Source organism: Malania oleifera, chromosome 4, assembly GCF_029873635.1.
Source record: "Malania oleifera isolate guangnan ecotype guangnan chromosome 4, ASM2987363v1, whole genome shotgun sequence".
Lineage (NCBI taxonomy): Eukaryota > Viridiplantae > Streptophyta > Magnoliopsida > Santalales > Ximeniaceae > Malania > Malania oleifera.
In genome coordinates, this window is record NC_080420.1 from 84,956,401 (window position 1) to 84,971,537 (window position 15,137).

At 39.5% G+C, this 15,137-nt stretch overlaps 1 protein-coding gene across 2 annotated transcripts in view; it reads left to right on the forward strand.

Moving 5' to 3' along the window:
- The window catches only part of LOC131154248 (nuclear pore complex protein GP210), a 138,831-nt gene that overhangs the window by 71,010 nt on the left and 52,684 nt on the right, over window positions 1-15,137 (forward strand). For both annotated transcript variants that reach the window (XM_058106901.1, XM_058106902.1), the window contains exons 16-19: window positions 13,987-14,046; window positions 14,126-14,194; window positions 14,586-14,732; window positions 14,847-14,966. In XM_058106901.1, the coding sequence (XP_057962884.1) occupies window positions 13,987-14,046; window positions 14,126-14,194; window positions 14,586-14,732; window positions 14,847-14,966 (396 nt within the window). The remainder of the gene's footprint in view (window positions 1-13,986; window positions 14,047-14,125; window positions 14,195-14,585; window positions 14,733-14,846; window positions 14,967-15,137) is intronic.

The following is a 15,137-nucleotide window of genomic DNA, read 5'->3' on the forward strand; positions in this document are numbered from 1 at the left end:
TAATATTCGTAATCTAAAATATGCTTAAAAATAATCATATTGTACCCTATAATAAAAGCAAGTATCCAAATAACAGTTATTTTAAATACAACCAAACACCACTTATAACTTTTTGCACTTTTCCACTTCAACACTTATTATCGGCACTAATTAAATTCAGCTATCAGCACTAATTAAATTCAGCACTTTTTCTAAAAAACACTTCTACATATGTGGTTCCAAACGAACCCTAAATGGGATGAATGGCGAAGTTTTGAGAGATAGGAGGGAATTTGGTCATGAGTCTAGTGGCAAGGCTGAAGCAAGTCCTTTAGATCCTAGATTGTGGAGGCAAGTGGTGTTGAAAGGGAAGAGAGGTGAAGGTGAATGTGAAGGCAAAGGCAATGGTTGTAGAAGTTGTATCCAAGCATGGAAGTAGGGTGATGCAGGGGCAGCGTCAAGGCAGCCATGGAGAAATTAGAAGAGTGGAAGGAAGGGTAAGGGAGAAGAGACGAGATACTGGGGGGAACTCACGAGCACTTCCAATTCAAATTCATGAACAGCTGCCTACAATATGGCTTTCACACTATTCATAAGAAAGCCTCTTCACATTAAATTACATATAAACCCCTAAAACTACATAGCATTACAAACATACCCTTAGATTACACAAATACTACAAACAAGCCCCCAAAATATACATAATAGTATAATACTATACTAATTAAACTAAACACGTGATAAACTACTAATTAAACCCAACAACTCCTTGACCCAACTCTTCTTAATATTCTCCAGCAAGGATCATCTCATGGTCTTGCTTCTCCATCTTGATCCTTCAACATTGCAAAATTTAAGGCCGATTTTTTCTAATTGGGGAAGAGTTGAGGGAGGACAAGGAGAAGAGTGACGGAGAATGGGTGGACTGAAAGCTAGAGAATGAGAAGAGAAAAAAGAAGCAGCAGCAGATGGGGAGCAAGAAGTTACAGAACAGAGGAGAGAAGGAAATAAGAAGAAAAGAGGGAGAAAACAGGGCAGAAGAGAAGAGAGAAGGGGACGATGGGGGGACTGAAACGGAAGAATGGAAATTGAAGCTGGGTTCTGCTACCAAATGATGCTGCCCCAAGGTTCTGCAGCCATGGAGAAATTAGAAGAGTGGAACGAAGGGGAAGGGGAGAAGGGGACAGTGGGGGGATTGAAATAGAAGAATGGACATCAAAGTTGGGTTCTGATACCAAATGATGCTGCCCCAAGGTTCTGCAACCATGAAACATTGGAAGAGAGGAAGGAAGGGGAAGGGAGGAGAGAGGAGAGAGGAGATAGTAGGGGGGAACTCATGTTCACTTCCAATTCAAATTCATCAACTGCTGCCTACAATATGGTTTTCACACATTATTTATAAGAAAGCATTTTCACATGAAATTACATATAAACCCCTAAAACTACATAGCATTACAAACATAACCCTACAATACAAAAGACTACAAACTAGCTCCCAAAATACTCATAATACTATGCTAATTAAACTAAACACATAATAAACTATTAATTAAACCCAACAATTCATTGACCCAACTCTTCGTAATATTCTCCAGCAAGGATCTTCCCAAGGTCTTGCCCCTTGTCCTCATTCACAGGGTGTGGAGTATAGGAAAGTCATGATTTGTTTTCAGTGTGGGGGGAAATCTTCCCACAGTTTTTCTCCTTGTCCTACATCATAGGGTGTGGTGTATAGGAAAGCGTGATTTGTTTTCGGTGTAGGGGTGAGTTGCAATTGAATGAACTTGTGATTTTGTTGCCCTAAACACAGCTGATCGATGGGAGAATGTCCATAGAGCCAGTGCATCTAGGGTTTCAGATGGAGCTGCCAAGGTAGCAGAGGTGGCTATGGTTGTGCTTGGAAAAGAAGAGGCAAAGAATTTTGGGCCTAGATGCTTGGTTTTTGTTTTGAATTTCGGCTAGGTAATTGAAAAAGAGGACCTTCTTTTTCAGCCAAGCTTGGTCAAGTGATGCAATCAGCAGTCTTTATTTAATTTTCTTCTTACATCAAGTGTTGCTATTTATGGGTGCTAGGGATATTTTTGTAATTTCTATATTTTTTGGGTTTACTTTTGTAAAATTAGCTTTGGGGTCATTTTTTAATATTCAGGGTTATTCTTGTGATTTTAGTTATTTTTGGTCGGGCTTCAGAAGATAAATGGCTTTTAGATGGTTTTATGTGCAAAATAGGAGTTGGCTTCTCTTGGAAGCTTCAGGCCTGGTATAATTAGGAGTCTTCAGCCACTTTTTCAAGGGGGGTTTTAACATTTTATCTTTGAGAAGATTTTTCTCCTGAGCTCAGCTCCAAACCAGCTAGGGTTGTGAAGATTTGGAGGCCAGGGTTGTGAGGATTTAGCTCTGTGGTGCCTACCAGTCCCTCCATTGCAGCTAAAGGTGTGAGAGGCTAGCAGAAATCTGCTGTTACCATTCTGAAATAGTGCCAAAACAGGTACTTATTTGAGAATTAAGTTGCTGTGGTTCCCAGAATTTGTCTTATTTGCTGAACTAAAATTCACAGCAGTCGTATTTTCATTATTTTATGGATTTTTAGTTGCTTGAATCAAAGAAGGTGGCTGAAATACTATTCTGTACTCTCAGCCTTTATTTCTGAATTTCTTGTTCTATGTCTACACCTATTTGCATCACCAATTAATTGAAGAGGCCCAAGTTCTTGGTAAAAATGATTTGGGCCATTCTCTGGAAAAAAAAAAGGATTTTTCTTATCTGACAGCTCATTCTCAGATGAGCCATTCTTTTAAACAGGCTCATTGTTTGAACATTATTGATAGGGCCCAACAAGCTGATACAAATATTCTGGAGTTGTTCAGTTCTCAAATAAGGCTCAAGAGGACCCTTCTGTTGGTATTTTTAAAGACCAAGACTGTTCGGCTGGGTGTGATGGATTGAAAAGTGAACACTTACAAGAAGTCTGAGAAGATGCAATAGGAGGAGCTCCTAAGCTGGAGCAGCAGTTAACAGAAGTTGGAGCCCAAATTGAGGAACTTCAAGAGAAGCCTGCATTTCAAGCCCAGTTTTCTCTCATTAACATGTGTAGGCAGCCAAGGAACTTAACAGATATGTCGTCTTCCAAGCAGAATCCAGTTACAAACCCTATCCTGCATTGCTCACTTTCTAAGTAGATTCATGATGATCAAGAGGGTTCTCAATCTTCCTTAGAAAGAAGCAAGAGTATTGAAAGGTTTAGAAGGAAAGAGGCGAGAAATGAAAGTCTTGTTCGAAGCAATTCTAGAATTTTTGTTGATGATTCTATTCTTTTAGTGGGACAAGAGATTCCAGTAGTAGAAAAGACCTCCAGTGGGTCTTCTAGTGTGGCTAAAAAAGGAAGGGGTTTTATAAAAAGTCATGATTATTGTGAGGTCAAGAGTCAGAGGAAAAATGTTGGTTTGTGGGGGAAATCAAATGGTAAGAAAGAAAGTTCTGAATCTTAGGGTTTACACATTCCGAATGCAGAGCTAATGGGTGTTGAAATGAGGAATATGTTTGAAAAAAAGCAAGTTACTTGTGCTGAGATAGCAAGAAAAGTTTTGATGAGAGATGCAGGAGGTAATTTAAGCATACTTGAAGAACCACTTGGCTAGAAGGGTGGGATTAGTGAGGGGTTGAGTAGCTGCAAGTAAAAAAGAATTGGGGGGATTTTAGATAATGACGTTGTAGACATTAGTGATTTTGATTGTGATGGGGACCATGGGGTTTTGCTTTTAGATGAAATTTGGGAACAGTATGGTTATGTTCATGATTCATTTGATGTATTTGGGGATTTAACATATGTGCTGCCCCCTCCATTGCAAGGATTGGATGGAATTAATGTTTAAGAAAATGATGGTATGGAAGAAAAGCAAGTGGGTAAAAATGGATTTTGCCCTTTTCTATACAGGAGGTTTCTGGAGAAGATCTTCGAACTTAACTTTTGTTGGATGAATTGGGTTGGGTCTACTGTCTACACATGTAAGATTACAGAGGAAATGAAATCCAGATGGATGCGTGTAAATCTAAGGTAGAAGGGTAAGTGAGAATTAGGAAATTGAAATCTTTAGTGAATCATGATGGGAAGGGTTGAAAGAGGGGGTTTTTTTTGGGGTGATGTTTGTGTAGTTTTATTTTTTATTTTTTTTTGTTTATTTTTGCTTTAATGAGGAATTCATGTCCGTGCCTGCTTTGTAATATCTCTCTCCCTCTTAATATATCTTCTTCTTAAAAAAAGTGATATAATCTTTGTTGGATTGAATATTTTTGAACCAATTTCTTTTGTTGTCTAGAAGATAATCAAGCAATGAGATGATTTTAATATGGTCCACTGCTTACGGGGTTTGAGTCTTGAATATGAGCCCATTGGTACCCAGATTCTTGGGATCTTGTAACTTCCTTCCTTTGACCAAGTTTTCCTTTGACTAAGCATATTTGATCCCAACCAAAAAATCAGCCCTAGAGATCTTGATTTTCTGTGTAAATTAAGATTGTGGTGATAGGGGAGGTTGTGGTGGTAGAGTGGGGGAGGACGTTTTAAGGCTAGGGGTGGTGGTAGCACTTATCAGTAGTAGTAGTGTTAACTGTGGTTTTGGCAGTCATGGCTTTGTTGGGTGAGGAGGAACTCATGTGGACTACATGCACAACAATTGCAGCTGTGCAGCTCATTCTTATAATTATTGCCAGAATCTCCTGCACCACAGTACTGTTTTTTTTAGTTGCTGAATGTCGTGAAGCGCAATTTCAAGTTACTACTCCAACATCAGTGGCTGGACCAAATCATGACCAAGTGACTGTTTTGAGAAAATTATTAAATCTCTTAGTCTATTTTGGTTAATTGCCAAAAGGATAGAGGGAATTCAAAGTAGAATCCTCCGGGGTGGGTGGGGTGGTATTGTAAAACAACCTTTAAGATATGGAGGCCTAGGTCTAAAATCCCTATCTACATTCAACAAACCCATCCTTGGATTGGAGATTCATGAAGGAGAAGGGTAATCTTTGGAGGGAAGTTGTTCCTACAAATATGATTAGACCACTAAATTTAGTCTTCAACATATTATCCTTAGGCATGTTAGGTGTGATAATGTCATTTAGTATATTTTAGTCGAGTAATAGTGGCTTGAATGTCTTTTAGACTCTTCTACGCCAGATTTTTCATTATTCTGTTCTATGGGTGGGTTTTTTTTACGTTGCTTAAGTTCAAGAAATGTCCTATTCTTCAAGTGCAAATCTTGCTGATAATAAAATATCCTCAATTTACGGTATTGGTGTTGCTAATTCTTTGTCCCACTATTTCTTTATCCTTAGTTCTTGTTGTTCCGAAATTTCCTCATTACTTACTTCCAGGTTGTAAATTTGCCGATCTTATAATTTTCCTGGTACATGTTATCCTAACTCTCGTGTTGTCTAGGACATCAAGATGAAGAATCTGATTTTTGGAGGAGGGCGTGATTTTGGTGGCTTATATCTTGTCAATGCTTGATATATGCTCTTGGCCCACAACGTAACAACTTAAACTTGTAGGTAAAATGATAGTCTAACATGGTATCAGAGCCATGGTTACTGGAAGGTCCTAGGTTCTAGTCTTGTGGCATGCATTTTTTGTGTGCTGGTTAAAATTGTCTTGTTCTTGTAATGGGTGTTATCTATTGTTCTTTATCTCTCCACTGCAATCAGGCTGCGTGTGCATAGGAGTGTTGAAGCTTGATATAAATTATTGGTCCACACTCTTTAGGTAAATTTGTAATTTGTATATTTCTCGGACGTAAATCTTAGTGGTATAAGCATCAAGACAGCCTACTCTATTTCAATGGCATTGTCACTTTGGTCATCGATGTTTGGAGAAGTTAAAGTTAGCCCTTTTGTTGAAGTCCATGGCTATTATTGAGTGTGAACTTTTTCAATTGGGTAAACACCATAGGATTTCTTATCCTCATGTTGATAGAGCTTGCAGTCCTTTCCATTTAATACATTCTGATACATGGGGTCCATTTTGAGTTACTTATTGAGGTAGCTTGTGAAATTTTCTTACATTTTAATTGATGATTATTAATTGGCCCCAGCTAGTGGGTCTTAAGGCTTGATTTTTTTATTGTTGGTTTTATCGACGATTGCTCTAGAATGACATAGATGTTTTTGATGAACAATCATTTTGAATTGTTTTCTGTTTTCAGATTTACTCTCAATTTATCCCGATATTCATACTTTTTTGTCTAATAAATCCTTGGAATATTGATCTACCCCTTTCAAAGTTTTTATGGCATCCCATGCAATGTCTCGTTATTCATCTTGTGTCTTCAGCAAGCTTTAACTAGTTAGTTCAAAGTTAGCAGTAGTTTCACTTATACTGCATGAACCGATTTACAAGCATCAAATATGAAGTGCACTACAAATGGTAAGTAAGAATGAAGTAAACAAGTGAGTCATATTGTAAAGAATGAGAATGAATCAATTGTATATTCAATTGTGTATTCTTTACACACTCGGGTCCCTATTTAACATGTACACAGAGAATAACATATGGAAAAACAGAAGAGGACACAACTTGCAGTTGAGATGTGTAGTTTAGCTTCGGTGGGGGGTCTCAATTTATAGCCTCTGGCTTGTGGCAAGATCTCATGGTAGGTGGTGGTGGCTCACCCACCATGGTAGGTTGCGGTGGCTCACTTACCATGGTAGGTGGCCGTCATTCACCAACCGTGGCCGTCTTTCACACTGTTGGCCGTCATTCCACACTCCCCCTCAAGTTGGATCATAGATATTGATCATGTCCAACTTGCAAATAAACTCTTCAAAGCTAGATCTCTGTAATCCCTTGGTGAAAATATCATCTAATTGTTCTCTTGTAGGGATATAGGTCATGCAAATTTTCCCCTTCTCAATTTTCTCCTTTATAAAATGCCTTTCCACTTCTATATGTTTAGTCCTGTCGTGCTGAACAAGATTATGAGAAATAATAATGGCGGCTTTGTTGTCGCAATATAGTTTGATGGGGAGCTCTACTGTGATGTGTAGTTCGTCCAAAAGTTTTTTGTAACCATAGCCCTTCACACATCCCTTGTGCAACAGCTCTAAATTCAGCCTCGGCATTGCTTCTGGCTACCACACTCTGCTTCTTACCTCACCATGTTACTAGATTTCCCCAAACATAGGTATCGAGCCGGTAGTAGACCTTTTGCCTTCTACTTATCTTACCCAATTCGCATCTGTGTAGATCTCTATCTTCTTTTTGTCACCTTTCTTGAAGAGTAATCCTCGCCTTGGAGAGCCTTTCAGATATCTGAGAATTTTTTATACTGCTTCTAGGTGACTCTCCTTTGGTGAGTGCATGTGTTGACTGACCACACTTATAGCGAAAGCAATGTTAGGTCTGGTGTGAGAGAGGTAGATCAATCTACCTTCTAGCCTCCATAGGCTTTCCTACGTCTTCCATTCTTTTTCCTACCTCGATAGGATTATCCCTTAGTTTACAACCAAGAGTGCCAGACTCGGTCAAAAGGTCAAGCACATACTTTCTCTGGGAGACACTAATTCCTTTCCTTGATCAGGTGACCTCCATTGCCAGGAAATGTCACATTTGACCTAGGTCTTTTATCTCAAACTCCGTGGCTAAGATCTTCTATCTCTCCACCTCTCCTGTGTCATCTCCAATGGGAATGATGTCATCGACATACACAATCAAGATGGTCATTCTTCCCTCATTGGACTGTTTGAAGAAAATAGTGTGATATGACTGCCCCTATCGGTAACCTTGATTCTTTATCACCTTTGCAAATCTATCAAACCACGCCCTCGGTGATTGCTCGAGTCCATACAGGGATTTCTTCAATTTACACACTCCGGTTTCTTCTCTCTCCTTGAAAAATCCTGGTGTTAGCGTCATGAACACTTCTTTTTTTAGCTCACCATTCACAAAAGCATTCTTGATGTCAAACTGATGGAGTGGCCAATCTAGGTTTGTTGCTAGGGACAAGAGAACCCGTATAGTGTTTAGTTTTTCTACTAGTGCAAAGTCTCGGTGTAGTAAATACCGTATGTCTGAGTGAACCCCTTTGCCACAAGGCGGGCTTTGTATCGTTCTACTGTGCCATTAGCCTTGTACTTTACTGTGAAGACCCACTAATAGCCCATTGATTTCTTTTCCTTTGGCAAAGTCATCACCTCCCAAGTTCCATTCTTTTCTAGTGCCCTTATCTCTTCCATCACTGCCTCTCTCCACTCTGGAATCTCCAAGGCTTCTTGAATGTTTTTAGGAATCTAGATTCTATCAAGTTTAGAAGTAAAAGCACAACATTTGGCAGAAAGAGCATTGTAAGATACAAATTTTGAGATAGGGTGGAGAGTACATGAATGACATTGTTTTCTATGAGCAATGGGTAAGTCATGTTTTACGTGGACGGGATTGGAGTCGGACTTATGAGGAGTTGGAACTATCACCGGTTCTGACTCTTTTGGTGCTTCAGAAGTGAGTGTCTCATTGGACTTCGATTTTGGCCTCCTTGAGTAGACAAGTGTTTTCCTATTTGTTTGTATTTTTGCATCTCCCCCTGAGCTCAAGTTTCCTTCTGTACTAGGCGAAGGATCAGATATAGGGTATGGAGTGGTCTCGAAAATAGCAATATCAAAGTAGTCCGAGTTTGAGGGACGAGCTTTACTCAAGGACTCCCCCTGAAGCGAAGTAGTAGGGGGTATGTTTGAAGAAGGTGACATCTAGGCTAACATAGAGTTTTTGGGAGATCAAGTCATAGCATTTGTAACCCTTTTGTGTGAGAGAGTAACCAAGAAAGATACATTTAAGTGCTCTGGGATCCAATTTGTTTCTCTTGGGCGCGTGAATGTGGACAAATACAGTGGACCCAAAGACACGAAGCGGAAGATGTGAGCCAAGCCTAGAATTGGGAAAAGTCTCTTGGAGTTTTTGGAGCGGAGTTGCGAGGGATAGGACTCTACTAGGCATTCGTTAATGAGGTATGTGGCTGTCAAAATTGAGTCACCCCAAAATTTTGTTGGCATGTGAGAGGTGAACAAAAGGGCATGAGCAACTTCAAGGATTCGTCGATTTTTTCGTTCAGCAACCCCATTTTGTTAAGGGGTTTCAACGCAAGAGCTTTGATGGATAATACCATTCTCCTGAAGATATGTGCCCAAGGAGTGATTGAAATACTTAGTACCATTGTCAGTACGAAGGATTTGGAATTTTTTGTGAAACTGGGTTTGTATCATAGAGTGAAAATTCATGAAGATTGATCGAACCTTAGTTTTGTCAGTCAATAAATATACCCAACACAGATGAGTGTGATCATCAATAAAAGTAATAAACCATTTTGTATGGGTGCTATTAGGAGTACGAGAAGGTCCCTATAGATCACTGTGAATTAGACTAAATGGCATGGATGGTTTATACTGAGATCTACGAAAAGTAGTACGATGGTGTTTGGCAAGTTCACACACTTCACATTGAAAATCGAAGGCAATTTTATTCGAACATATTGAAGGAAATAAGTGCTGCAAATATTGAAAACGAGGATGTCCCATCCTTTTGTGTCATAACGAAAGTTCACTTTCCCTAGGACTAGATGCAGAATTACAAACAATAGGAGGACACGGTCCATTCACATTAGCTTTGTTGAAGTAGTAGAGCCCGTCACATTCCTTAGCACTACCAATCGTCTTCCCTAATGACAGGTCCTGAAGGACACAATGAGAGGGTAGGAATTTAGATGAGCAATTAGATTGTTTGGTTAACTAACTAATAGACGGCAAATTGCACGATAAATTAGGAACATGGATGACAGATTCAAGAGTAATAGATTTAGAAATACGAATACTTCCTTTGCCAGTGACAAGGGATAGAGTCCCATCTGCAATTTTGACCTTTAAATTACCGGCACAAGTTGAGTATGCTGAAAATAAATGATGTGCATTGGTCATATGGTCAAATGCACCAGAGTCAATAATCCAAGGGGTAAAATGAGGAGTGGTACTAAGGGCTGTTAAAAAGGTACCTTTGTGGGCTAAAGAGCCAGATGACATAGTATTAGCGGACTGATCTGAGGCTTGCAAATTGGAAAATAGCTCATATATTTTCGCAAATTGGTTGGAATTAAATCCCCCACTGGAAGCTGTCAAGCCATGGGCTTCTGTGGGTATTTTTTTTTGCTTGGGTTTCGGTGGAGGACTGATGACCATGGCCTTTATTGGGTTGTCTAGGCTTCCAATCCGCGAGCTTGCCATGTAAGGTCCAGTAGGTGTCTTTAGTATGGCCCATTTTTTTGCAATGCTCATAGGTTTGGGCTAGATCTAGTATGAGGCCCATGGGTTATAAGAGCTGATGCCTCAGGCCTAGACTTGTTTTGCTCCTTCAACATCACATTCCTCCTACTTTCCTCACGCCGAACCTTAGAGAAGACTTCCTGGATGGAGGGCAGCGGCTGGCGACCTAGAATCCTGCTCCTCACGTCGTCAAGCTCTTAGTTCAGTCCTGCCAGAAACTCGAATACTCTCTCGTTCTCCATCTTCTTCTTGAAACGTACACTGTCACCCATGCATTCCCATTCCTCTTCGCAATTGAGATCGAGTTCTTGCCAAAGTCCGAGCATCTCGGTGTAGTATTTCGTGACTTCCTGATCTCCTTGCTTTGTCTGCCATAGCCGCGTCTTCAACTCGAAAAAACTGGGAAGCATTTTCAGCTTCGAAGTAGGTCTCACGCACCGCATCCCACACGTCCTTTGCTGTCGGGAGAAACAGGTACATTTTGCCAGTGGCTGGCTTCATAGAGTTTATCAAGCATGACGTTATCAAGGAGTTCTCGGACTGCCATTTCTGGGATGCCACCGCATTGGTAGGAGGTGGTCGCCGAGTCTCGCTAGTAAGAAAGCCGAGCTTTCCCTTACCGTCGATAATGAGCTTGATTGACTGTGCCCATTCTCTGTAATTCTTACCATTGAATTTTTCAACAGTAAGATGGAGTGGGGAATTCTCGAATACGCCGGCCGAGCCCATGGAGGAGGTTATTTCCCACTCTCCTTCCTGGGTTGCCGACTGGTTGGACTCATGGCTGTCTCCTTTTTGGGCAGCTATGGATTGCTTAGGGTTTTAGAGGAATCTGAGCTCTGATACCATGTAGAGAATGAGAATCAATTGTATATTCAATTGTGTATTCTTTACATACTTGGGTCCTTATTTAACATCTACACAAAGAATATAATATGGAAAAACAAAAGAGGACACAACTTGCAGTTGAGATGTGTAGTTTAGCTACGGTGGGGGGTCTCAATTTATAGCCTCTGGCTTGTGGCAAGATCTCATGGTAGGTGGCCATCATTCACCAACCGCGGCCGTTGTTCACACTACTGGCTGTCATTCCACACATATGGTGGGAGCAGAGCAATATGGTTCAATTTAGCATAATGCAGAATGGGCACTTATTGGAAGTTGCTTGTACTCTAATATTTCAAATGTCTATGCCAACATATATTGCATGATGCTATTCTTACTCTATGTTATCTCATCATTCACCACCCATATTCAATTGTTCGTAATCCAACTCCTTTTACGTTTTGTTTTATATCCATATCATAATCCCTTTTCCTTTGTACATTTGGATGCACTTGTTATGCAATTTGACCTAGTGTGGCGGACTGAACACTTCAAACCTTGTGAAGGGTTGTCGAACACTTGTTAAAGCACCCTAGCTTAACTAGTCAACCAAAAAGTATTCTGTGGTTTCACCGCATGAAAAAAATTCACAGCCATCGAATGCACATAAAGCGGAAGGAGTAAGCTAACATGAAAGTAACCAAGAGTCACGCGATAAACTGTAAAGCAACACAATTCATTATTTATTCCTTTGTAGGCAACATGTGTTTAGTGGGGGAGGCAAGTAGTCTAAACACATTTACAATAGCTAGTGAGTTTTACAATGATTGATGAGCACTAATTCTCCCCTAAAAGATTTTCTAATGCTATTCTTACTTTGTTACTAGGAAACATCAAAGTGGCAAAGGAGTCATATTTACTATTTTCACTAAAGCATTATCCTACTCAAAGAATAAAAGCTACCCTAGTATTTACATGATGTTTAGCCATTCCATGCACACAAGACAAGTGGTCAAAGGCAAGCATAATGTTCTGAACAAGCTTGGCTTGCGACACCTAGATATGGATAAACTCAATCCTAGATACCCCCAAATGTGTGTTTTTGGTCTATTTAATACTCAAAAGGGGTATTGTTTGTAAAGATGTCTTATTCGTTGAATCATCTCCTTCTCCAATGAAGTGGCTCTTGTGTCTTCATTTGTAACTTTTCTTATTATTCCAATATCATATGAATTAAATGTGTAGGAACCTTTGTGGCCTTGCTTTCACCAATGTGGACCTGTGTTGGGAGATCATCAATTCATGAGTCTAGTAGAAGCTAATACAACTCATGATCCATGGCCAACAAAGTTAATATTATTCCTTCTACCAAGTCTACAACTAGTGGGCTAGACCTTCCTGTAACTCTTTGGAATGGAATTAGACCTTGTACATCTCATCCTACTCAATGAGTTATTGTCTATTCATTGTTAAATAACTTGTATCGTGGCTTTCTTTCTTTTCATTGTCTCCTCCAAAAGTTCTGCAGGGTGTTATGTTTCATAATGATCAATGGACGGTAATGGGGGAAGAGATACATGTTCTTCATCTTGATCATACTTGGACTTCATTCTTTTTGAAAGGCAGATGTTGGTTGTTGATCAGTTTATGTTTTTTAATATTGTTTTTGTTGAACAAATGAAAGCTAGACTTGTAGCTTATGATCACACCTAAGTTCATGCCATTGATTATGCTGCCCTAGTTGCCAAGGTCACTTCTATGTGGGTTCTCATTTCCCTGCCTGCTACATAATATGACCATCTCAACTTGACGTTAAAAATGCTATTCTTCATGATGAATTATTGGTAGGAATTTATATGGAGCAACCCTCATGGTTTGTTGCTTAATTGGAGTCCAGTAGGCACGTTTAAAAATGAATATATTTGTCACTCAGGTTGTGGGGTATAAGAGTTAGATGGGATTAACATTGATGGGCGGCCCATTGCTTCAGTCAGTCTATTGCCTCCAAATCAGGCCCAATATATGAGTCAAATGCAGCCCTATGTTTCTGTTCTCAATTAGGACCATATCCAAATAAAGCGCTACTTCGAGTTGTTGGCCTGAAACTTTGTACCTCAAAGTTGAATGAGCGTTCTGTTCAGGGACTGGGAAATCTTAATGGTGGTGTAGGCCATTTTTGAAGATAGAGTGAAAATGTTGAGAGGTCAGATTCAACATTGAGGTTCAAAGGGAAGTGGGAATTCGTATTATCTTACTAAAGCTCTTCGTAGTCAGAGTAAGAGAGGTTGGATGCATCTTCATCGCAGGCCACAAATATTTGATGGGTGGGTGTTGAATGGCTGATTCTAGTAAAGAACAAAATCGGTCCATGCCGCTTTGGGAATACAGTTTACGATTCTGTGTTGATAAGGGCACAGGGCTGCTGCTATGATGGGAGCGTGCCCAACAGGCAATATTCAGTGAATTGATGGTGTTGGGGGGGGGGGGGGGGTGGGAGAGTCTAGTGGACTTGGCATGCTATTGGTTTTATTATGCATGGATTCATATATCAAATTTGTTCCCAAAGGATCATTTTTTGTTTGAATCAAGGCTGTGAAATATGAGAGTAATTTTCACTATCTGTGTGATGGGTCATAGATTGTGAGGTACTGACAGAATCCAACATCTATCAATGGGGGATGGGATGAGACAGTGTAGTGCAGAGGACAACCTTTTCTGCAGGTTCATATGGTGTATCTGTTGTGGCAATTTTGTGAGTATGTTATAATGTTTAAATAATAATTTCTACATGCTTTTTTTTGCATATACTAGCAGTCATGACTTAATGGCTAAACTCCATGTTTCTTTCATATTCAGTCATGTTCATGGAGCTATTGTGTGACACAGGTTCGGGTAGCTGATATAGACTGGATTAAGATCAATTCACAAGCAGAGATAAGCCTCATGGTATGTTTCAGCTTGCTGTTTCATTTTTTATTATTATTTTTAATTGAGTGGCATTTACTATGTGATGTTGATATTGCAGGAAGGAAGCTTGCAATCTATTGACTTGTTGGTTGGGGTTAGTGATGGGTTGATTTTTGATTCTTCTCAGGTCTGAATACCTTCCATCTCTCGTGTTTTAAAGTACTACCGAGTATTGATTGTGTATATATTCATGTAGTTGTGTGAACATATACAATGTTGTATGTAATTGTGGGTTGTAAGAGCCTTATTTTCCTCTAATAAGTTCTCTGATTGTAAACTCTTGTTGCAGTATGTTAACATGCGTATGTATATTTGCATTGTTGCATCTAATCGTGGGTTGTAAGAGCTTTGTTTTCTTCTAATAAGTTCTCTGATTGGAAATCTTGTTGCAGTATGTAAATATACATATGTATATATACATTTACTTGTTTGCACGTGTACATTGTTGTATGTAATTATGAATTGTAAGAGTCCAATTTTCTTCTAGTAAGTTCTCTGATTCAAAACTCTTGTTGCAGTATGTTAACATGAATATATATGTTCATATAGAAGATCATATAGTTGATATTGAAGATGGTGATGATTTCTCAAGTTCTGGAGGTGGATATATCAATGAACCTAATTTTGTTATCATGGCTAGGCAGATTGGTGTAACAACTCTTTATGTAAGTCCATAGTTTCATCTTATGTCAAATGTTCATATTTTTAATTGGTTCTTATGGTCAATGATTTCTGCTGGGAATTCGGGCTTATATAAACTTGTGGAAATTCAATTCCAGGTGAGTGCTAGACAGCAATCTGGACATGAAATATTGAGTCAACCTATTAAGGTGGAAATCTATGCACCTCCGGTAATACATCCTGATAATATTTTCCTGGTTCCAGGTGCATCTTATGTGGTATGTTCCAGGATATTTTGCTTTCTTTGTTGTACTGTTTTCTGTCTTTGAGATGGTTTTAATATCAGTAGGTGGCTTTAATATCTGAGGGTTGGAATGAATTATGTGTTGGCCTCCCACAACTGCTCTATATATGTAATTGTGTTGTCACCATTAACTTTAAACAACCAT